Source organism: Polistes canadensis, unplaced genomic scaffold (genome assembly GCF_001313835.1).
Source record: "Polistes canadensis isolate GaletaPanama2010 unplaced genomic scaffold, ASM131383v1 scaffold_8, whole genome shotgun sequence".
NCBI lineage: Eukaryota > Metazoa > Arthropoda > Insecta > Hymenoptera > Vespidae > Polistes > Polistes canadensis.
In genome coordinates, this window is record NW_014569555.1 from 118,343 (window position 1) to 143,031 (window position 24,689).

The following is a 24,689-nucleotide window of genomic DNA, read 5'->3' on the forward strand; positions in this document are numbered from 1 at the left end:
ATATATATATATATATATATATATTTAATTATACATTTTTATTATTTACTTTAAAATATACCGACAATTTTTAATATCAATCGGTTTTAAATCATACAATTTGAAAATTAAATACGAATTAATATTTCATTTGTAATACCGATCACGTACGTTTAATAAATCTTGATTAAAAAAAAAAACATTTCTTCTAAATATCGAACCCCGTTAAATAACAGTACGAATCAGTTTTTTCTTCATTTAATTCCCCGATTATCGAAGAAATAAAACAAAAAAAAATGTAGGACGTATATTCATATGAAAGAATGATTAATTTTTTATCCAAGTTGTAACAGCTTATTCTTTTTTTTTTTCTCTCTCTCTCTCTCTCTCTCTCTCTTTCTGTGTGCTTTGAACGTAGGGGGAGTGGTTGCACTTTGTACGGTTTTGATATTTTTTTTCTCTCTTTTCCCTTTCCCCTTCCCCACGGCCCATTTTTTTTCTCGACGGAAAGGAAAAAAAAAAGAAAAAAATGGTAAAAATATCGTACACCGGTGGTGATTCGTGCGACCGGACGTTCTTTTCCTCGTGACTCTCCATTATCCGTCGCATTGGACCAACGCGAAATATTACGCGTACAAAGAGAAGAAGACGCGTATTATAAAGCAGCCCTAGAGTTTCGGTCAGCTTTTTATCTCTCTCATTCTCTCTCGCATTCTCTTTCTATCTCTCATTTCACCTTTGTTCGCGTACATTAGTGATTATGACGCGACGGACCGGCACGTAAAAACGAATCGCGAAATTATTCATCAAAGAGAATATTCGAAATCACTCGTTTAAATGTATAATAGATTATAATTGTAATTCATAAAAATTATGATTGTATTAATATATTATTTCCTTTTTTATTTTTTTATTTTTTTTTTGTATTTTTTCTTAATCGTGTATCACTTAATATATTCCTAATTAATAGAACGCGATCGAAGATATATTTTGTTCTTAGGTAAAATTTGATTGATGAATACAAATCCTTTCTCGATTATTGTCAGATACATTTTACATTCTTCTTTTCTTTTCTCTACGATGAAATAATAATTTAAGCGGATAATTTATGCTCAAAAGGATCAGATTCATTGGCTTTTTCATATAATAATTACTCAAAGTCATTATTATCTCTCTCTCTCCCTCTCTCTCTCTCTCTTTCTTTACGAGCAATCGTTATCCAACGAATTACAAAATTTGTTAAACGAAGGTATCGTTATTACGCCTTTGACGAGAAACGAATCTTCTTCTATAAGAGGAGGAGAATAAAAATCTGAAGGTCTGAAGAGCGGAGATCATTTTAATTACATTTCATCCCGGACTTCAGCGTAGCCCCTGAAGCACCGACAGACTTAATCTCAAGAAAATCGATTTGTATAAATGAATACAGTATCTACCTTACCTTTCTGCGTTATACTACGGTACGTTACGCTTCTACGACGTTTTAACGCTCTAGGCAATATTTAACAAGAATTAATTACTTCTACGCCGATAATTCCTTCCAATTACGCATAATACTTCAAAATTAACATCTTTCTTATCATCCTATTCAAAATAAAAAGAAAATAACGAAAAATAATGAAATTATTTCAAGAGAGAAAAAAAAAAGTAAGATAAACACCTTCGCAAATTTTCTCTCCCAACTTTATATAATATTAATTATTGTATAGAAATATTTATATTGTTATATAAATATAATATCAAAAATACGATTCATAATGGAGTCCGATAACGGAATTTGTTAATGACCCATATTAATTTTCCTCTAAAACATACACGATAGTCTCCCATCTTCTCTCCCCCTGCTCGATACATAATAACAATCAATTTCTTTGCGTTTACTTTTATATATAAAATTGTCTTACAATTAAAAATGTATAATTTATTAAAATCAACGATTTTAAATGGAGAATACACGTTTTCTCTCAAGTAAATTGAGTTCGACGATGAAAATCATTCAAAGGATTGATCTCGTTGTTTGAGACACAAACATAGATAGACATGCACAAAGACAGATACGTGGGCACCCAGTGGACCTTTGAATAGATTTTTAAAGGGGTACATTACGATCGATTTGCTATCGTATTTAATCAAACGAGACAGTATATCAAAGGGACGGACAGGGAAAGGACTGACTGACCAGTGATAACACACGAAAGTCTCTTTGCAGTGAACGTGTCTATCGTCGAATTACGTAATACACCCTACTCCCCCCCCCCCCCCCCCCTTCTCTTCTATGTTCCTTCGATGTATCACATTCGAATACTCAACGCTCCGTAAACGAAAGAAAATAGACAAAAAGAATATAAGAGAGGGAGGGAAATAAATCTATAGGGTGTTATAAAATATGCGAACATAACTTAACACTTTGACCTATGTCATGTAAAAATCACATGTTTTGCTCAGGATGTTACGGTAGTATTTTGATTATTCCAAATTTCGTATTAATTCATCTTTCACTTTTGATGTTTCAATAATATAATTTGTAATTGTTCAATGGGACATCTTTTATTTCAAAGTACAACACGGTTTCGGTCTAACACGACAAAAAAAATTGCGAGAAATCTTCGTACAGCAATGTATTTCTATAGCAATGGATAACACATCATATTAACATACATAAAAACTAAATTATATTAAAATAATGATACGAAGGAATAATGAAATTTGAGTCTCATATAACACGGTTTCACTCAACACAGTATTTTCTAGGAAACTATCTACCATACTATCTGTATATTCTATTATTAGCGGTAATGTTGAAAATGCATTAAATATTAATTTTCATTAGACTATTACAATTGTAAATGTAACAGTAGAAATCGTGGCAGGTCATATAGGACAAACGTGGCTGTCGGTACGTTAATATAAAAAGAAAAAAATTCATATAATAACGTGTCATTCAATATGATCTTGTTTTTGAATTTAATCGTAATTAAATCAATCCGTTCAATTACGTTCACGTATTTTGAGACATCCTGTATAGAAGAAAATAAAGAGAAAGAGAGAAGAAAGACTTGGATAAAGAATCCACGTGCTAGAATCCGTATCCGATTCTCGTATTATACACATACCACGATAAAATAAGAATCCTGAAGCGTCGACAAGAGACGAGAGAGATTCCAAGACGTTTGCAGATAAAGAAAAGGAATTCTTTTCCCGCCCCTTACACCCCGACTTTCTATCTTACTTCCTCACTCTTTCCTTATGTGTTTTTCTTATTCTTTTATTCTTTCTTACTTATCTTTTTCTCCAAGACTTTTCATCCTCCTTGGTCTCCCTTTTGACGTGTATAGCTAGTATAGTATTATATAGTAAAAATACTACTCTCTCACCTGCACTCCAGAATTGCGTTCTTGCCCCTTAATGTGTACGCTGGGACGTTTATATGGAGTAGCTTCAGAGCTGCGACTGTAACATAAAAAAAGAAAAGGTAGAATTATCCAGGTGAGAGGAAGAAAAGAAAATAAAATAATGAAAGTAAACAAAGTAACCGAGTAAATAACTAAACTACATTCGTAATCTTCATTTTCTTCGCGAGAGTTATGAGTTATCCTTAACTTTAGACTTTTTATTTTTATTATCTATATTCTTATTTCTTTTTTTCTTTCTCTCTCTTTTTCTCTTGCTCTTTTAGCTTTCAAACGTTTAGTACACTTCAGCTTAAAGTTTAAAAGAAGAAGGATATTAAGATAATAATTGAATATAATATTGTGTTCTAAAAAATATACTAAAACTTGCTTACTGTAAAATATTTAACGTAAGTGAGAATTCGTGCGAAGTTAAAACTACGAATTCTAAAAATATATAAAAGTTACGTGGTTTTAAATAAATTTGTATGATTAACTGTAACAAGAGGATGAGAGAATTAATCAGTCGCTGAATGAAAGGAATACGAGAAAAGATAAATATTTAAAAGGAAAAATTGAAAAACATTTTACAGGAAAAGTTAACATTTATTTTTATATAGAACATATCCGGACGGGTAGTACAACTGAGTTGTGGTGATTCTCCGTGTAAAAATACGTCAAAAAAAGAAAAAAGATAACATTGTTTCATTTAAAGCTACGCTTTCGAAAAAATTGTTTTCGCGAATTATAAATTTAAAAACCTTCTCATCTCATATCTAATTTATGATAATCATTAAAAGAATAATATTTAATTAATATCTGCTTTGATTAGGATAATTTGAAACTCGTTGTTTGTAATACTTAATTGCTGTTGTTATGTCATCAATATAATTCGACTGATTGAGACAAACTAAATGAAAGAGAAATAAGTCATACGACTGAAGACAAAAGATAAATATTACATAGGTTAATAAATACGAAGATATAAACAAAAGACAATATTTGTGGCTTGTTAATTTGAGAGATAGTTCAGTGTACCTCTAATAAAAACTTGTTGTTCTTTTTCAACATATTTTTAAATATCGAATCAACTCCAGTTCTTTTGCAGTATTCGTTTAGAATATATTTCTATAATTGTAATGTAATATTTATTTATACAATTTTTATAATAATAAATAATAATTGAATTTATAATTAATTTTAGCATCGAAAAAATATACTTCGAAGTATGATCGTTCTGTTGAGTTCATTAAAATCCTAATTGATAAAATACGTGAATACAAAATATCAAAATTATTTTATACCCATAGTTTGTGATGTCAACGTTTATTAATATCGCATTAATAATAAAAAAATCGAACACACATAAGGTTAAATATATATTAATCCTAATTTCCCAAACTATAACAGATTTTTCTTACCCTATTTTTAATAACAATAACAGTTTCCAATCAATATTAGCGAAAGATTAAGAATTTTTGTCGATCGATGTTGAATGGTCCACTCGTGATGAGTATTCCACTGTTCCTTTCAATTCCGAAATCGAAGAAATCCTTGACCTGAGAAAGCAATGACGATACAATGGCGACTTTAAAAGAGGTTCCTTTTGAACACTCGACCCTACGACAAGCTTTTTTTTCCGACCTTCGTCTCGAGCCTTGAACATCGGTGGTGTGACAAGGGTATAAAGGCTCGGAAAATTGTACTACGGTGGTACATGAGTACCTTAAGGAAAGTGGATCGGAAGTGGATCGTGCTAGATGTTCAAACAATGCCTCGGCAAATCTATTGTGACGTCTTTTGTGAACACCTTTTCGTTCTTTCTCCTTCTCATCTTGACTTTCCTCGCACGTACTTCCTCAACTTCGACTTACTTTTATCGATCCACCTTTTATGGGATTTTACAAAATATTCTTCTAAGAGTAAAATAATAAACGTCTGTGTTCAATAATAATAATAATATTTCATTAATCTGCCTAATCAAGATCAATACAAAATTATGGTTGCTAGATAAAGTGTTACAATATCTCAGTGAAATAAGTTGCGTGTCATAAGACAGTGCAAGACAATAAGAAGTTTTGATAGTGAACTATACCATTAGGTGATCACGTGATATATACGTCGAACACGCGTTTGATGTTCGACGATACTAAAAGCAAAGAGAAAAAAACCTTGTCTAGGTGGTCTAGGATTTCTTAGAACGACGAACTCGGAAACGAGTTCAAGGATTCAAGAAATGATTTCTATTTAATTATCTTTTCTGTACTTTGTACTTTATTACATTGTACTTTTTCTTTTACATTTGCTCTTACGAGATATTTTCTTTCTTTTTTTTTTTTAATTATATCAAAAACGGTAGTTATATGACCGTGGAAGTACTCGTGTTTTATTTTATTTTTCTTTTTTTTTTTTTTTGATAATTCTCCTTCCCAGAAAGGGTAACAATGCTTTGTATAGTCTTTCTCCGGGGGAGGGGGAGGGGGAGGGGTCAGAAAAGGAGGCATGTACTTCAGTTTAAATAAATTGCATTTCATTACACGGATAAAATAATAATATCTTCTTTTTTAATTCAATATACAATATTACCATTTTCAAAGAAATCTTTTCCATATTTGTCCTCTTTTTTTCTCTCCCTCTCAATGATTCTCTTCGCAATCAATGCAAATAATACGAATTACGAGCGGAATCGTTCAACCGACGATATTACCTACAATTCTATTCTCTCTCTCTCTCTCTCTCTCTCTCTCCTCTCCGCCCCTCCCCCCTCCCTCGATCAGATTATTCTAATCTGACGATTTGTATGCCAACCATTTCGAAAATCTTTCTTAGATTCGTAAAATATGTTGGGAAGATAAAAGAAAAGAAAAGAAAAGAAACAAAAAAGAGGAGAAGAAAAATAAATAAAAAAGTTTGTTTATGGGTAGGGGGGGAGGGAACATTGTTGAAGAATAATAAGAGTATCTAATAACGATAATTATAATAAAAGATAATAATGAGAATAGTTTCTCATTAAGATATACGAAACGGAATATAGTTATTTTTTTGTACCTTATGGTAGATAAATAAAATTCCATTGTGGCGTATATAGGATGTGTTGAGACAAACCGAAAAGGCTCGTTTTAATTAAGTACCGTGCTATTTCACTCGGAATACAATACAAATACCTATTATAATGAAAATACTTGGCTTGGAAGGAAGAAAAGGGAAATTGTACATTGTTGATAAGGATTCAGCTATGAGAGTCTACTATCCTTTCATGTTAACTGTTTCTTACCTTGATTAGTTACGTATTGTTATGGAAAATAAATTGTATTGTGGTTGTATTTTTTGTTTTATATTATTACAATAGGGAAAGACAAAAAAGGTAAGATAAAATATAAAAATTGTCTCTTATTTTATGGAGAAAAAGATAATCGAAATGTCGAGGCAGCTTTTTCCTTTTTTCTTTTTTTTTTTTTTTTNTCTTCTCTGCAAAGTTGAAACGCGAAACTGTCGAATTTAGCGTCACTTTGTTATTTCCCTCGACGAAGGAATCCTCAGCTATCGAAAAAGTCGATCGAAATGTCGAGGCATTTTTTCCTTTTTTTTTTTTTTTTTTTTTTTTGCTTCTTTTTTTCTTTTCTCCACCTTTTCTTCTCTGCAAAGTTGAAACGCGAAACTGTCGAATTTAGCGTCACTTTGTTATTTCCCTCGACGAAGGAATCCTCAGCTATCGAAAAAGTCGATGCACGAATTCAATTTTCAGCGATTCCTTTCGTATTTTCTTTTTTTTTCTCTCTCTCTCTCTTCTTCTTCTTCTTCTTCTTCTTCCTTTATTTTCCTTTCCCCTGTTCTTTCTCTTTTCTCTTTTTTAAAGCTGAAAACGAAATGTACTTCTTCCAGAGCAGACACGGAATAGAGAACCGTTCGAGAGTAAGTATGTAGATGTATATACATTTGTATAGATGTATTTGTATATTCACATGAACATACGAAAACCATTGTCACGCTTCTTCATTCTATGTTGCATAAATTATTCCAGACATTCAATTCCACGTTTTCCTTGTACCTTTTTCAACTCTATTTTCTAAAGTCTCCTTTACTAAACAAAAGAAACTTTTATCGGATTTTTTTCAATCATTTATTTATAAATCATAATGGCTAATTAATTATTATCGACGAATTCTAATCTTTTAATTCATTTTTTTTTTAATCCTTTTTATTTTACCACCAAACTATAGTCGATTTTCGGTATAAAATATTATAAAAACTATTAATGTATATTGTATCCATCAAATTTGAACCCTTTCATTACTAACTAACCGATATATGAGTTGTTCATACTAGAAACATACCCATAACAAATGGGTTAAAAATGTTTTGAGAACTAACCTACATAAATATATAATAAAATATAAACAAAAATATTGTTTCAATTAAAAATCTAATTTTCACAAATATTTAGAAACCAAATGAATTAACATAAATGATAATCGAAGTAGACATTTGCGGTAGAAAGAAAGTAGATTAGCGTGTACTTAAATCGATATATAGGAATGGGTTTAAATGGTGAAAGGATTATTTGGTAATTTAAGGTATAGATCGAGTAGTTAAATCGTTAATCACTGAAATCCAAAATTTAGTGGTTGTTACAAGAGGCCTAACGTCGTAGCATTAACTACGCATTTCGATAAATTAATTCTCGGAGCAATTGGGAATAGGAAGGTGTGGCCACGACCGCAGAGGCTAGCTACCTTGCTTCTCTAATCATCGATATTCCTCGTTTCACCGCAATAACCGCATCTGTTATACGCAAGGAACACAATAACGGCACTTCCAGATTAGACTGAAGAGCAACCACCATAACCGATCGTCGAATCGTCGATTGGTAGATTCTCTTGGTACTACTTGCGAATAACTGATCTTCAATCTTCAATATACGAGATAGTTGATCCCTTTTGTTCGACCTTTTGAAGACAAAGAGAGAGAAAGAGAAAGAGAGGAAGAGAGTAAGAGAAAGAGAGAGAGAGAGAGAGAAAGAGAGAGAGAGAGATATTCTCAATCGAGTCCTGCCAGTTTCCACCTCCTTTCAAATTGTTGAATTAATTGCACGTCGTGGGTTAGACTTTGGACACAGTCATTCGAAGTTGCCCGATCGAGTTGTAGAACGGTCAACTTTGAGAAGTGATCTCAATACGAATAGAATCGATTCTGCTTGTCTAAGGAAACGATTATGAGCCTTTAACTGTCTATAGATATGCGCATGTTTGAGAGTTTATACAGTTAACGGTCTTACGCAAAGTACTTTTTAAAGAAACTTAAGTAAGGTAAATGGACTATGTAATAGTGTAGAGACACGATCGAATTTCGATTAAGGTCTCTCTCTCTCTCTCTTTTCTTATTGTTTTCGATGACATTGATGTAAGGTAATCGAATAATAATAGACATTAACGTTTACCTATTTTTTTTCTATTTTTTTACTAAAATGTAGAAAATGGAATAGCGAAAATTTGTTCACGCGTTAATCATGGTAACAAGGTTTCGTAATTAAAAACAATACGGAAAATATTAAAAGGATCTTACGTTCGGCGTGTATTAAAAAGTATAAAATCGGTCGAGTTAACTTAAGCGCCACGAAAGAGCATACATTAAGCTGGATCAGCTGAGTAGTGGCTCGTAAAGCACACCGATGTAACGGAGAAAAAGAGATGGCTAGATATAGTCAGCGAAATAGAGAAAGAGTTAGAGAAAGTGGGAAACGTGATTTTAAAGTTACGCGAACGAGGTAGAAAGAGGAGGGGGTTGGGGAAGGGACGGGAGAGGGAGGGGGAGAGAAAGAGAGAACTCGTTTTAATTTTAACTTATCTAAGGACAGCATAAATTCGTGGCTAAAACACTGCAATCGTTAAAAGTTCGTGTATAGCGAGAGAGAGAGAGAAAGAGAAAAAGAAAGAGAGAGAGAGAGAGAGAGAGAGAGGGATACCTTTTAATTTATACGATTTCACGTTCCTTTTTCTTTCTAAAGAAAGTAACAATAATACCCCGGAATACTTGTTCGCGAAAAAAACGAGACGAGGAATGTGTAAATTTATTAGAAAAATAATCGCGTATAGGATGTATTTGCGAGGAAACAAAATCTTATATGATAAATAGAAAATTAACGCGAACGTACGTATACACACGCGCACAGATACACAAAGGTACACACGAGTGGTGCATAATGCAAGAAGAAATCGTTCGAGAGATAGCTCGTAAATATTGGAAAAACGTTTGGATGAATCATCTGGAGGACGTTTGACAAGAGTGACGGATCGTTTTGCCTAACTCATCGTTCCTCTCTCTCTCTTTCTCTCTCTGTTTCTCTCTTTTTTTTTTTACGCCTTTACGATTTTTCCTTCGACCTATCCAAATGAGTTAAGTACGAAATTAATAAGCAAAGAAAAAAACAAAACAAAACAAAAATGAAAAACGAAAAAGAACAAATGTTTAATAAAAATGATTTATTTTAATGTCGATCATCTCTTAAATAATCAAAACGAATTTACACGTCTATCTGTATGAAATATCTATACAATTTTTAAACCGATGATCATTTGAACGAGTTCATTTTCGCGTTGATATCAACCATGCGCAAAAGCATTATTAACGTTCGTTGTTCGACCTATAGGTTATTCGGATATTAACTTCAGTACGTTTACACATACCTGCCTATGTATGAAATTGTACATATGTATACTACATAGGGATTATTGGTGAATGGATTCAATAGCAAATACGTTTACATATAACATAGATTCGAGAACGAAGTAAATGTGGTATGAGGGAGAGAGAGAGAGAGAGAGAGAGAGAGAGAGAGAGAGAGTTTACTGTGTATGCATGTGACGGGACAACGTTAGATATGTTCGAAGTAAGGGACGAAAAGAAAATATGTTCCACGGTTTCTTGGTAAAACATTGTTGTATGAATACACGTGTCTTTGAGCTAGCGGATGCTAAGTACATCAACGACCGTCAAGTTTATATTTCGGCACGTTATCAATGTAGGATTATTATAAGCAAGTGTATTTGTGTATACGTGTGTGTATATATTGCTTAACTCGAGTGAGTGTACGTTTTAAAAAGAAAGAAGAGAAGGGTGAGTTTCGATGATCGAAAGGAAATATTGAAAAACCAGTAAGCAATGAGAAAGTACTTTGAGAGAGAGAGAGAGAGAGATAGTCTAGAGAATATATATTCAATTGCATATGTATATCAGTGAGAATATTTTAAGATAGTTTTGAAGATAACAGATAGTTCCTTGCATTAGCGTGAGAATCCCACTAATTTGTATGATTTATTATTCATTTTTACATACCCTCATTGTTTATCTTTCAATAAATCCAGTCCTACAAATATTTATTCATTTTTAGAATGAAAATTCTAACGAAAGTGTTAGAAGAAATGAATGATTCATAGAACAACTCTATTTTATACTCTCTCTTTCTCTCTCTTTTCCGAAAACAATTTTATCGTGGTAAATATCACGATGACAACTACGAAAGGAGATTAAAAACAGCACACATACACACATACACATAGAGATTTTTTCGCATATGCGTGTATACACATCAGTATCGATGTACACATGTATCATACGCGTAGGATATATAGGAATCGCGTCGGGCATAACATGGCAGAGTAACGCGACGCGACAGGTTGTTCTCGCAAAGCGATCGACAAATTCTTTTTTTCTTTTTTTCCAACGAATAAAAAAGGACTGCAAGGGGTGTAAGGGGAGAATGAGGAGGGGGGGTGGGTAAAGCTGGGAGGGGGGATGAAATTTATAGGTCGAATTTATCTCTTGTTTGAACAACATTCAAAACCCCGCTGCCGGTACCACTACCATCACCACCATCACTACTGGTCGAAGGTATCGTAAATGTCGATTTCTACCTCGAATCACGTAACTCGCCGCGTTAATGGTCCTCGTGAAATACTAGGACGAAAGAAAAAAAAAATCCAACTAAAATGATCATTCTTTCTTTCTTTCTTTCTATTGTAGAAAACATCCGGTTACTCTTCTTCTTTTTCTTTCTTAATTTATTAGTACAGAAATAGTAATACCGGTTCTATAGTTTCAACTATTATACAATCACCCATAACCACCACACACTTTTCTATACTTTTCCACTCGTCTTGCAATTATCACGAATCGCGTGTTATCTACTCGTTTTACCTTTTGTCTCGATAGAACGACTTTTCTTATACTCATCTACCTTCAACCCCCTCAACTCCCTCATACCCCATTTCTCTCTCTCTCTCTCTCTCTCTCTCTCTCTCTCCCGTTCACTCTCTCTTTCTTGCTCACTCTCTCGTTTATCTCATCCTTCTCAACAAGAGAAAGGAAATTTCACGCGTAATTCAGCGAAATGTCGTAATACACGTACAAGTACTTGACACCTTTTGTCCTAGTCTTATCCTATTCAGACTAACTCCTCCTTTCGAAACGCGATTCCCTTTTTGGGAATGGTACTGCACTGATTTATTCATTGTTCACAGATGCATGGGACTAATTGACGCTGTAGTTGGCGCGACTCTGTTCTCGTCAAGTCTTTATTAAATCCGTTCGTTGGTGAAGAAAATAGGAGTAGATAGGGGGGACGGAACGAAGTTTGGTGCGGGGGGAGGGAGGGAGTTAAGGGAAGAAAGAGAGGTAGAAGTAGAGTAAAGAAAAAGTTGAGAAACATTCGATTTACTGACTCATCCTTTGAACGGGGTAGCACCGTTAATTACAAAATGTTCGTCTTCTTACGTTCGCGCGTTGGTTAAATAGAATCTTTAAAAGAAATCTTAGAGAATGAGAAATTCGTTTGTAGTTTCGGTGGGAGAAGGGAACCCCGAGTTCTTTTTAATTTAAAAAAGGATGAAACTTAACGTTAACTTTACTCACTCACAATCAGTTGTTTATACTTTCCAAGCAAATTTAGTCGAAAATTATTCTTTCTTCATCTTCTTCTTCTTATCAAGTTTAATTATTCTTTGTCGCTATCGTATCATCTTAATCTCTGTTTTACATTAACGTGTAATCGTAATAAAATTAAGATCATTTATATTCGAAGAATATGCTAGGGAAATGATGAAAATTCGAAATAAAAAGAGAAAAAAAGAAGAAAAAAAAAAGAAAAAAAAAAGAAAAGGACAAAACAAAACGAAACAAGAAGAAACAAACGCGTTTACAAGCGTATGGGATTACATTGTGAAAGTTAATCGAAAAACGAGCTCGTAAAATTCCTATCGAAAACGATCGATCTAGGCCGTTACCTCGATAACGTTGTCGATGGGGGAAAAATCGTTCCGCGCGAAATATGCCTAGCATTTCAAGCGTTCGGCGGCGGCGGCGGCGGCGGCGGCGTCAATCGCCAAAGGGACGCTCGATTTGCGACATATCGATCGTGTTTTAAAGAGTAAATCGACCGGAGGACGAAAAACGTTGAACGTAGTCGAGAGTCGAATAAAAAAAAAAAAAAACAAAAAATAAAAATAAAAAAACGGGAAGAAAAAAGGAAACAGGAAAAAGAGAGAGAAAGAATGAGAATTAGGGGGGTGGGTCGTAGTAGGTTGGGGGAGGGTTCGGGGTGTAGAGACCAGAGGATAAAATTAATCGTTGTTGCGTGTATCGGCTACGCCGATGCTTATCCTCTAACCATGCGTGTCCCGGCAGCTGTAGAAATAAAACCAAATATAATTGTTCAAACCCTCGAGCTTGGTGCATGTTCAAACTATTTGATGAGAATATGGTCTATGGTTTATTAACACGGCAACAATTTTAAGGATATTATTACTTTATTATAATATATTGGAAAGGAAAAAAAGAATTTGGTTAATTAATATTGAAGGAAGAAAAAAACAAATAATCTTTGATAAAATATATATATATATTTTTAATTATCAATTATATTAATAAAAGCGTTCAATAAACGCTTATATGATATCGGAATTTTATTCTCTTACCATCTCGTAATTAATTTTAATTATTTATATACGATAAAATTTATGCACTTTTTGATATATTAACACATCGGGGAATATTAATTTATTAAAACAAATAAAACATTTTTTTTTCACAGTAACGATCTGTACGTGTTAATAAAAATTTAGAAATGGTTTTTTACTATATTTATCTGTAATTTTGTGCTTTTCATAGAGAGGTGGTTATCATATCCGTGGTTCAAGGTGCCAATTAAATTTTTCGATTCGACTATTTAGCGAATAAAAAAACACAAAACAAAAAAGAAATAAACGAAATATCTCGAAATTGATAAAATACTATTTATATATCGTTCGAAGCTGTTAAAGCTCATCAATTTAAACATTTTATTTTTATGTCCATCATATCTATAGTAAAGATTTTATTTCCAGTATAACTTTGATATAGCTCGAACTCGACTCACAGATTATTAAACGGATTATATTTTTATAACTAATTTTAAGAGATTTTGGAGAAATAACGTTATCGATGAGTAGACGAATGAAACTGGTTTCTCTCTCTCTCTTTCTCTCTCTCTCTCTTTTCGTTAATTAAACGATCTCAAAATATCAATCGGTCTGAATGTATCAGTGAAACGTTCGGTTTCGTCTGTGTCAAACGAACGAAAGAGCTTTTGATGGTTGGCGGCGTACTATCATGCAAAACTTAAAAAACTTGTTACAGACGATGGGACGTTCCAACGACCAACGTCAATCAATTTAAAGCCGCATTAACAAAACATGAGAGCATCCCCTATCCATTTCTACCGTTTGCCAGGTTTCCCAGGATGACAGGACGTATCACGGAAAGCTATTAAATCCTTGCGATATAACAATTTATTCCGCGGTTGGTTTCTCCTACTTCAGGGAAACTCTATTATTTTGTATCCGTAAACGTCGGCTTTGTCCGTCTCAAATTAAATCGCGAAACGTTTCGTTCTTTCGATAAAATAAGACCCTTTCGTTCTGTCGCACATCGGAGGATTGGTAACGTGTTCGACGTTAATAACGCATCATGTTTCTTGAATACTATGACAACGAGGATGGGAAAGGGGAAGGGGTAAAGGAGGAGGAGGAGGAGGATGAGCTGTCGATCGAGTTGACGAGCCAAGAAATATAAAAGTAACTTTTACCAGGAACGATGAGAAACCAGCTCGAAAGATACGAGCGAGGCTTGAAATTTAACCATCTAAAAAGAATTTTCTCTCTCTTAAGGTATTTTTACCCTGTACGATACCAAGAGACTAAAGGAAAAACGTTCGAGACCGTTTTAGCTTATCGCCAAGAAAGCTAAAAGAGAAACGATTCTAACGGCTTTCGGGATCAAGTGGCCCAAATATTTGTCCCCCGTTCCCCTCTCCTTTCGTTCGCGTTGTTTGGGAAAAGGTAAAATAGAAGACGATTCCAGATTTTCTTTCTTTTTTATTTGTAACGCTTAGAGAAGGACGATCGTCTAAGTTATCGTAATCTTTCGGGGCTTTTATTTATGTCTGATTAATCTGACAGGATCGTATATTTCAATAAAAAAACAAAAAAAAACAAACGACGAAAAAAGGAAAAAAAAAGAAAAGAAATACGTGAGAAAGAGAAACGAAGTTAAAGAATGAGAGAAAAGGATGAGAATAAGTTCGCTTATCTTATCCCATAACGCCTGTCCGTCGTTTTAGTAAAGAGTTTCTCTCTCCTATCTGGTCACGCCATGAAACCCCTTGAAAATCGTGCTTTATGTTGTCTTGGTAGTAGTCGTGTACGAATTAGAAACTCGCGTATAAGAGGTCGGAGACACGGAAAAGGGGTAATGGCCACTACTCCCTGCATTATCGCGCCTACGGATGAACCAGTCACGTGAGTCCCTCCGTCTCACGGCATTAACGTTTCCATCGGACCCTAACCTTCTCTTTTCTACCACGTCTATGACTTTACCCTATCTTGATCTTCCTCGTCGTCGTTTTCCTTTCGAGTAAACGATTCACCGAGAACGTAATTTACACATACACACATACTCACTGGGAAACGTTAATTTTCTAGAGTATTTACTCTTTCGAAGAAATTCTTTATATTTATTCTTATATTCTCATTTTGTCTCTATGGGGGTTCGTAGAAATATGAAATATTTTTTCTTAAAAGTTCTTGTAAATATATGAACATATAATATTATGTTATAAATTATAGAGAGACATTCGTGGATTTAAATAATAGTTGTTCGCAATAATATGTTGTTAATTAAAATGATTTGTTTAATTTGTATATACAAATTTATTATAAGATGTTAATTATTATAAATTTTTCTTTTTAAAATTGTCTAGAAAAAATTCTAAAATGTATGTAATGTGGTCATATGTATGTATTATATTAGAAATTATTTCTTAAAAATTGTTTATAATTAATTGTTTATAACAAATTATTATTATTAATTGTTATTATCTAAATAAAAATTCTAAATAATTAAATATCTTTTAAAACGATCTATGTGTTCAAAGTTTCTACGACTTCTAATTCCAAAGATATTCTCGTTTGTAGTTAGTTGATCCAGTGACCTATATAATTTTTTGATAGAAGGTCATATACCTACTGACCTACATAAGTTTCCAAGAATTTATGCTAGCCGGCTTATAGCGTTTTTTCTTTTGCTACACGCGTACCGGAATCAGCTGTTTCATTGCAATTATGAGTGATAAACTATAAAAAGTTATATTTCCAGAACGGAAAATCGTAGACAGGTAAAACAAATACTATTTTATAAGGGAAAATGACTTATTTTTAACAATGCACTCGAATAACATCGTTATAATAGAACCATGTTCGAATCATTTTTGTATATGTAAGAATACAAAAGTTTCATTTATTTCAATGATTTTTCTGCTAGAGTATTTATCAAACGAAAAAAAAAGTTGAAGCGTTTAAATAAACGTCGAGATTATTCCCTTCGTTAAATAAATTTTACCGATAATCTAATTAAATTTAATTACGATTCGTTTCGAGTAGTGCAATATCTACGAACAGTCAGTCAACTCGCGAAACATATTTGACTTTTCAGCAGGAATGGTCCCATCACCGTTGTTCGACTTTTCTGCGTGTAAGGTCATCCTTTAGGTCTGCTTTAGCCGGTTGATTTTAAATTTAAAGCTAACTCGACTGCTTAATTTTGGCCTGGACAAAAGTTAAATTTCCGAGTTAAGCCGAGTTTAAATTGTAGATCGCGTTAGTGAGACTGGTCGTTCTCGTTGAGTAGTCTGCTAACTTGTTTTAAACAGATTTCACTCGAGCGATTCTTTATTTAAGGAGAAGACCGATTGGACCGATCAATTAAATACTTTGATATAAAAAGATTGACCAATTAGTTACTATTTACGATTGAAATAATTTATCGAGTAAAATAACAACAGTATAATTCGATCTTTAATCTATTTAAAATATTACAAGAGTGTTTACTTGTATAAAAACGATCGATTCAATTAAAAACAATTCATCGTTGTAATCGACAATTTGCGAAAATTGTCTCGATAATGTTTTTATAATGTTCCAACATTTCTTCTTTCCCATCCTGTCTTTCCATTCGATCAGATAAGATTAACAAAGTCGAATAAAGAATAAAATAACTTTTCTTCTTTTTCTTTTTTTTTTAATTCCCTTGTGTGGTATTTGAACTTATCTATTAATTTGAAGGAAGATATCTCGAGACACCCGGTAAACTTTCTTCAAAGTTATATATTTCTCACCCGTATACCTAACGTTATTCATCGACCTTAACTTTTGAGCCCCTCATTCGCGTTTCGGATCAGATAAAAAGGGAAAGTCGAATTTAAAAAGCGCCGCCTTTCGAGCACCTTACTCGTTTACGTGAGTCGAACGATTATAGACTTCGTGTCAAACGATAATTCAGCAACTAGCGATATACACCGATGCACACACTTAAAGGTTATAACGTTGGACAGTAGTTGGACGTTATAAAACGGTCATCAAGGAAAGTCAGTAACGTGTTTTTCAGCGGAGAAGGTCCTTTACGACGTTTCCGCGAACCATTCGAACGAATACGTGCTCGTATATGTTCGTATTTGTGTGTGTGTGTGTGTGTGTGTGTTGTGCGCTTAACTTCTAATACACGGTATACGGTGGTTATGGCGATAAATTTATCCGCTGATAAAAAAAAAATAAAAAAGCTCGATTTTTGTCTTTACGAGCCTCGACGGAGAGTCCCCCCTCCCTCCCTCCCAGCCACACCGTAATACTTCGACGAAGGTCTCCTTCCGGCTTATGGCGTGACTTTATCGCCCTCTTCTTTCCCTTTCGAAGAAAGGAAGATAGATAGAATAAAAGAAAGAATAAAAGAAAGAAAAAAAGAAAAAGGTCTTTTCGTATAAAGGTAAATAAATGAAGAAATTTTGTTAAGAAACGAAAGAGGATGGTAGAAAAGAGAAATAAAAAATGAAAAAGAAAGTGAGCGTTGAAGTGACATAGTAGAATTGTAAAACCCCTTTTCGTATAATGCAATCGGTGCAGATTTCACCCTTTAACGCTTTAGAAGCTCCTACCAACGCGAGTTCGTTTGGCCAATCGCGTAAAAGCTGAATGTATGCTAGCAAGAGTCACGGCAAAGGGGCAGAGGTGGTAGATGCTCGAGTCTCCGATGGAAGGGTTGTTGGCATAAAAGGGTGTCGGAGGAAGAGGTAAAGGGAAGCTACGCGTCAGACAGTTTTTCGCGTGTTTTACGTCGCGATCGATTCAATGGCGCCGCAAGGGACGAACCGTCACGGAGGTCCTACGCCGTTTGCTGACTCAGCCGAAACACACGTTGCCGTAACTATACCGTAACGTAGGTTAATATTAATCATCGTGTGTGTCACCCTCTGACTACCTTTACTGCTCATTTTCCCTCTCTCTCTCTAATTAGTGTTCTAAAGATTATTACACATATGAAGTTGTCGTTAGAATAAATCCTTTAATGAAGTAATAATTCAAGCGTGATATAGATTGCGATATATTCTATGATAACTTTATTAGGATCAAATCAAGCTGAGGATTTTCACGAAAGCATACCACCTAATATTAACATGAAGTCCAAGGACCTGGAAGATTTTCTCTTCGGGTGGTCGATTATTAACACTCTTACCCTAATATCTACAGGGAGAATGCATGAAGAGAAGAGAAGAGAAAGAGAGAGAGAGAGAGAGAGAGAGAGAGAGAGGGAGAGAATTTCCGAGGGATCACGTAGATGTCCCATGATATGCGCTTCTCTCTTCCTGAAAAGGGTCTCCGAGGTCCGGTCAGAGGTCAATGGGTTTCAAGGGTGAATAGCTTAGCGTATATATCTATCTACCTACCTACCTACCTACCTACCTATCTACGAGAAATCCGATTTCTCGAAGAGAAGAGAGAGATTCCTGCGAACAGGTTGATTTACTTGGTACTTGTCTCTCCTCTTTATTTTCTTCTCACTTTGCCTTTCACAAATAATATATGTTTCATACGATAATTTGTTATTTAACCGTTTAACGGTTAATCTTCAAAATAATCATTCATTCGGTAATGCGTGTTATGGTATTATTACGATGCGTGCTGGTATAATTATATGAGATATGGTTTAAAAGCTCACGATTAAAAACGACAGAGTCATTAGTTTAAACTACTTAATTGCACCTACCTATCATTTATATTTCATGCTGAAGTTATAAATAGTAAGAGAGAGCGAGAGAGAGATAGAATGAGAGTAATTCCCATAGTACCAACCTACCAACGAGTTATGCTAATTCTAAACGCGTTATCTACCGTTTTGCAAACCGCCTGTGATGAGACGAAGCGTGTCTACGCAACTCCGACACATTTTGCCTCTATAAATCTGTCGGACATTTAGATGTAGAACTTATTCGGCACGAGAGTTTATGGCGTCATACGTAAAAGTTTGTCACGTTTGTCACGCTTTAGAATGACGTGTTGCTGGATCGTGCCTTTTCTCGAAAGAGAAGGATGATGAGAACGAACGAAAGAGAGAGAGAGAGAGAGAGAGAGAGAATGAGAATGAGAGAATGAGAAAGAAGGAAAAAACTAAACACGTTACGTGCTTGAATACTTTTTGAATATAACTAACGAGCCATGCAGCTTGCCTTATCTGCTACTCTAAAAAGAAATACCTATTATTATTATTATTTTTATTATTATTTTTATTATAACATAAAGCTTTTTATTCTCGAGTCCTTCCTTTTGTTCGTGTACTTTTTCCGACTAATCTCGTGTAATTAATAAAATGATTAAATATTTTCAAACGGTTGATCAAATTTATACGAATGCACCGATAGTAGCATGAAAATGGTTAATATTTTTTACACATGATACCTTATTAACATCTGTATATATATATTTATACAAACGATGACGAAAAAAAAGAAAAAAGAACGAATAGTCAAGAAAAAGAAAACGAGCATGGAAATTGGTATTCTCGAGTAGATTGCATTCGTACGGTAAACTCTATGTCGTGATACGACAATAAAAGGGGAAAAAGAAGGAATCCCAAGTACTACTAGCTTTTCCACGCCTTTACTCTCCTAATTCGACAATTCCGAGAGATTTACTGGCAAACATCTGCCCGGATATTGGACAAATTCCTACCAAGTTTATGTTTTAGCTACGAAAAGGATAGGAATTGGAGAAGAAAGGGAGAAGAACCAAGGGATGAGGGGGAGGGGACTAAGACAAATAGAGATAGAGAGATCGCGAAAAAGGGCGGAGAGGGGGGAGGGCGGAGTCTGGTAGAAATTTATCGTGAGAAAATAATTTGGCGAGAAATCACACATACCTTTCGTATATTCCATTCTTTTTCTTATTCTTTATTTTTCGTCCTCCCCCCCGCCCCCATTTTTTTTCTCATACTTAACGAGAGATCACGTAATCCGTTGATAAAGGTGTAGAACAAAGTCTTAAAAAGTCATTTTACTCGTGTACTTTTTTATATCTCACGTTTCCTTCGTAAGCCTTTCTCTCTCTCTCTCTCTCTTTCTATCTTTTCAAGTTTCACGCTTACACTTTATCAAGAATTCTCGTTTCGGTTGATCTCGAATGAAAGCACCGAGAGGGGCTAAGAGCCACAAGAACGGCCAGAGTATGGCTATGGCTACCGACCACTCGGTACATTTGAATGTTCAATGAGAGAGCTCGCCGTGGCGAACCACGCTGGTCGTGGCCTCTCGTTTACCTCCATCCCACAGAAATTCCTATTTCGATGGGTAACCTCCTAGCCTAGGTACGGTTAAACGTGCGAAAGACTTTCCAACCCGAATTATACGAAGAAAATAATAACTCGTTTGTAATTAAGTTCGTTATAACGCGAGTACGATATTAAAAAAAAAGAAAAGAAAAGAAAATGAAAAACAAAATAAATTATTACGAATATATAAAAGAAAGGAATAAATGCGAAAAAGCAAATAGAAAAAAAGGGAAGAAAATAAGAAAAAATATTAATACGCATTGAGAGGAGGAGAGACGTTGAACGATCGAATAAAAAGCCCGTACAATACCAAAACTCGTCTTTTTTTCTTTTTTTTTTTTTATTCCTATCTCGATATGTTGACAATGGGTCGCCAGTATCGAGTTCGTCTCCAGGAAGATGAAGGACCCTCTCGAACGATTGATTCCCATGGAACAGCACTTGGTGAAAGCGAATATGCGATGATTGTGCTGCCTGGTTGCGGGCCAGTAATTAACGAGGAATCGAATCCAACTAGAATTATATCGAGAGAAAGAAAGGAGGAATAGAAAATTCGTTTTTGTTTAATACGTAGTCGTCAGTCAGTAGTACGCTCTCACACGATTTCAGTACGTGATGACTCGCTTTGAAGCACTTAACGAAGCGCCAGCGAAACTCGTCGCTCGTTTCTGACGAGGTTCGAAAAAAAAAAAAGAAAAAAAAAAGGAAAGAAAATAAAATGAAAGGGATGAACACGAAAAGAGACAGATAGATAGATAGATAGATAGATAGAGAGAGAGAGATGGCAGCTTGTCGGACGTGAATGGATGAGTTTGAAGAGAAATTAATGCGAAACCAGGTGGACGCGCGAACGGTTAACGATTTGACAGAAGCTCAGTCCTATAGAGCAGAATAGAGCTGAGTGTCAGAAAGAGACAGACAAAGTGTGTGTGTGTGTGTGTGTGTGAGAGAGAGAGAGAGAGAGAGAGAAAAGGGGACAAGGGAAAAGAGAGAGAGAGAGGAGCTGCTCGGTGGGCGCCAATCGTTTTATCACCGAATTAAGTTAAATTAAGGCTGCTCCCTAGGGAGACGGTACTCCGCGCCGTTACTCGGCTCCCTCGTACTTTTAACTCGAAATTCAGAATTATCGCTCTTTCCTGTACTCTCTTTCGTGTTTCCGGCTCTAGCGTAAATTTAAAAAATAAAAAATTTATAAAAAAGTACCGCACGTGGTATCCTTCTTCCTGTATTCTCAAACGATATAGAGAGAAAGAGAGAGAGAGAGAGAGAGAGAGAGAGAGAGAGAGAGAGAGAGAGAAATGGAGAAACTATTAAATAGAATTTTTTCATTTAATACGAAGAGATAATAAAGCACGAAGGGGGATGTAAAAATCATATAACTATAATGTATTCGTTTGAAAAATTATGACGAGTAATTAAAACGTTTTTAAAAGATCGAGAAAGAAAGAAATAAAGGAAAGAAGGAAGAATGAAAGAAAAAGAAAAAAAAGAATGAATAATGTAATTCAATCGATTAAACAGGACCATTACAATTTTATCCATGATTCACAAATCGTGGAATTTAAGTTTAGACGTTTATAAACGTAGCTCTTATAATCCACGTGTAAGACGGTTTATTTTATTTCTCCGTTCTTATATTCTTTGTTTCTCGTAATATTTTGTATTTTTGTTTTTTTTTTTTTTTATTATTTTGTCATCTTTTTTTTCTCTCTTTTCCTTTACCTTTTTCCTCGAGAATTATTCCACCTGTGGTACTTCGTTGCGAACGTTTGGTTGAAAATTCGGCTCACGTATGCGCGTGGCTCCGACCTAACTAATTCAGGGCTTTTCTTTTTTACACTCGTAGATTCACGTGTTCACCTATCGAATTCGTCGAAAATGTGTACGGAGAGAAACGAGAACGATCGTGGAAAAAGCTACGATCTCATCGAATGTCGCACTCGTAATTCGTCGCGCGTGATCGCCTCAAACTACACCACCTCCCCCCGATTCTCCCCCGTCCCTCTTTCACTCTGATAAAGAAAGAATGAGCGAGAAAGAGAGAGAGAGGGGGAAAAAAAAGCTCTTCTATCTTGCGAAATCTCAGGGAAGGAATCACGTTACACGTTTATCGTCGAATGAAATCGTACGTGTTTTATCGCATGAGCCTCAACTCGACTAGAGTAGTAACTTGCTCCAACGATTTTTTTCTTTTTGTTTCATTTTCTCTTTTTTCCATTTTATTTTTCCTTTCTTTTCTTTTATTTCATTTCCTTTTTTTTTTCTTTTTTTATTCCTTTTTAAAAGTAGATATCAATGAAATCTCTCTCTCTCTCTCTCTCTTTCTCTTTCTCTGGAATATACGTATTTGACTATAAATATGATCCTACATTTTTATAAAGTTACCTCTATCTCTCGAAACGATTTTATATAAATTTGATTCGAAATATATTGTATACCGAAACAGGTCTCAATCGTTATAGCGATATGTGGTATTGTGCGGAGATGAAAATATTTTTCCTAGAAGGAATGAAAGTTTTATTGGTTGGAATAAAACTTAATCGTGTCTTCATTAACGGAACTTTCTGTTGTACGTATTTTTCTAATTTGTAGAAAGTTTCACGCGCAATTATTCGATGTATAATAAAGTTAGAGAACTATCATTATTAAAATCACTATTATTATTATTATTATTATTATTATTAGCATTGTTATATTATTGTAAATAATTTAAAGTGTGATTAAACTAATATCTTATTTTATAAATCTGTAGTGCGTCAAAGATGAATTGAATGAAATGAATGCACACTTCCTCGTGACCAACTCCCATTGTCCACTACCCAACCAGGAGCAACATCTCACCTCCGCACTATAAATAAAATTCGAGAAGTTTGAAATTAATAGGAGTACGTATTTTCGTTCAATTCACGTTCGGGGAAAAGCTGTTTCACAGGAGACCACGTACATCGTAGAACAAGTTTTTGATCCGTAACATCAGGAGGGAGGGATTCGAAAGTTACGTTGAAAGGAACCCGCTGATCATCATGGCCATCGGTTCTAACAGATTGTGGTTAGATTCACGACGCGTTTGCCAAAAGGAGCACGAAATCTATTTTCCTGGCACGACTTGCATACCCGATCTCGTTTACGTTTAGAACTTTTTCCCAACGTAAGATAGACAAAATCTGTCGATGTTTGTAATGAGTACGATATTTCAAATATCGTCATTAATTATATTTGTGTAATTGTAAAACAAATACCAATCATTCGAATGAATTCTAATTCGTTGTTATGACGCAATAATAAAATATAATACACTGCACGAATATCATCACTGTGAACTCAAATTAAAGAGAGAGAGAATACGATCGAATGAGATAAAACAAAAAGAGAGAAAATGTCCTATAAAATAAAATGATTTTAGTTCGACGAACGACTCGAAACTTCATTTACATATCTCCACGGATTTTCTCCCCATTCCCCATTTTCTTCAATATTATTATCGATACCAACGTAACCCTTTCGCTCGACAGTTTTTTTTTTTAAATCCTCCCTCTCTCTTTTTTATTCTTTTCCTTTTTTTTTCCTATCCACGATCACGAGATCGAATTATCGCGATACGCAGCGGGACGAATTTAATTAGGCTCAAACGAATCGACGAATGTTAGGTCTCGCGCTAGTTCACGTTTGGTGCTACCAACCAACGAGCTCGTACCTACCTCGTTAAATTTCATTCGCATCGTAATTCCCGAGAAGGTGTATTTCCCTTCTTCCCTTAAAACCACTATGCAGTCTTTAATTACGTTGGTCGCCTGATAAACAGTCGACCCTTTTGCGTCGGCCAACAGGAAGTTGGTTTCGAAATGCAAAGGAAAAGAAAGGTGAAAGAGAAAGAAGGAAGACGGTGTCGATGTGAAACACGACACGCGATATTCTTCTGTTTCCGTCGTTGAAACCACCCCCTTGACGTTTCCTATTTTCCTCTCCCCTTAATGGCGTTCAGCTCGTTAACGTCTGGTTAACGAGCAGCGTCTTCGTTAAACAGTCTTTAACCGAATATATAAGTTATTTTTCGAATACTATCATTGACTCGATTCGACTATCACTTATCTTTTAGTATTTAGATTAATTTGAAACTGTTAATAGGAAACTTTGAACTTT

At 34.7% G+C, this 24,689-nt stretch overlaps 1 protein-coding gene across 1 annotated transcript in view; it reads right to left on the reverse strand.

Annotated features, from left to right (window-relative positions):
- LOC106791812 overlaps positions 1 to 24,689 on the reverse strand; it is a 77,668-nt gene that overhangs the window by 45,948 nt on the left and 7,031 nt on the right. Inside the window, exon 2 of the mRNA XM_014757758.1 lies at positions 3,354 to 3,429. Coding sequence (XP_014613244.1) covers positions 3,354 to 3,429 — 76 coding nt within the window. The remainder of the gene's footprint in view (positions 1 to 3,353; positions 3,430 to 24,689) is intronic.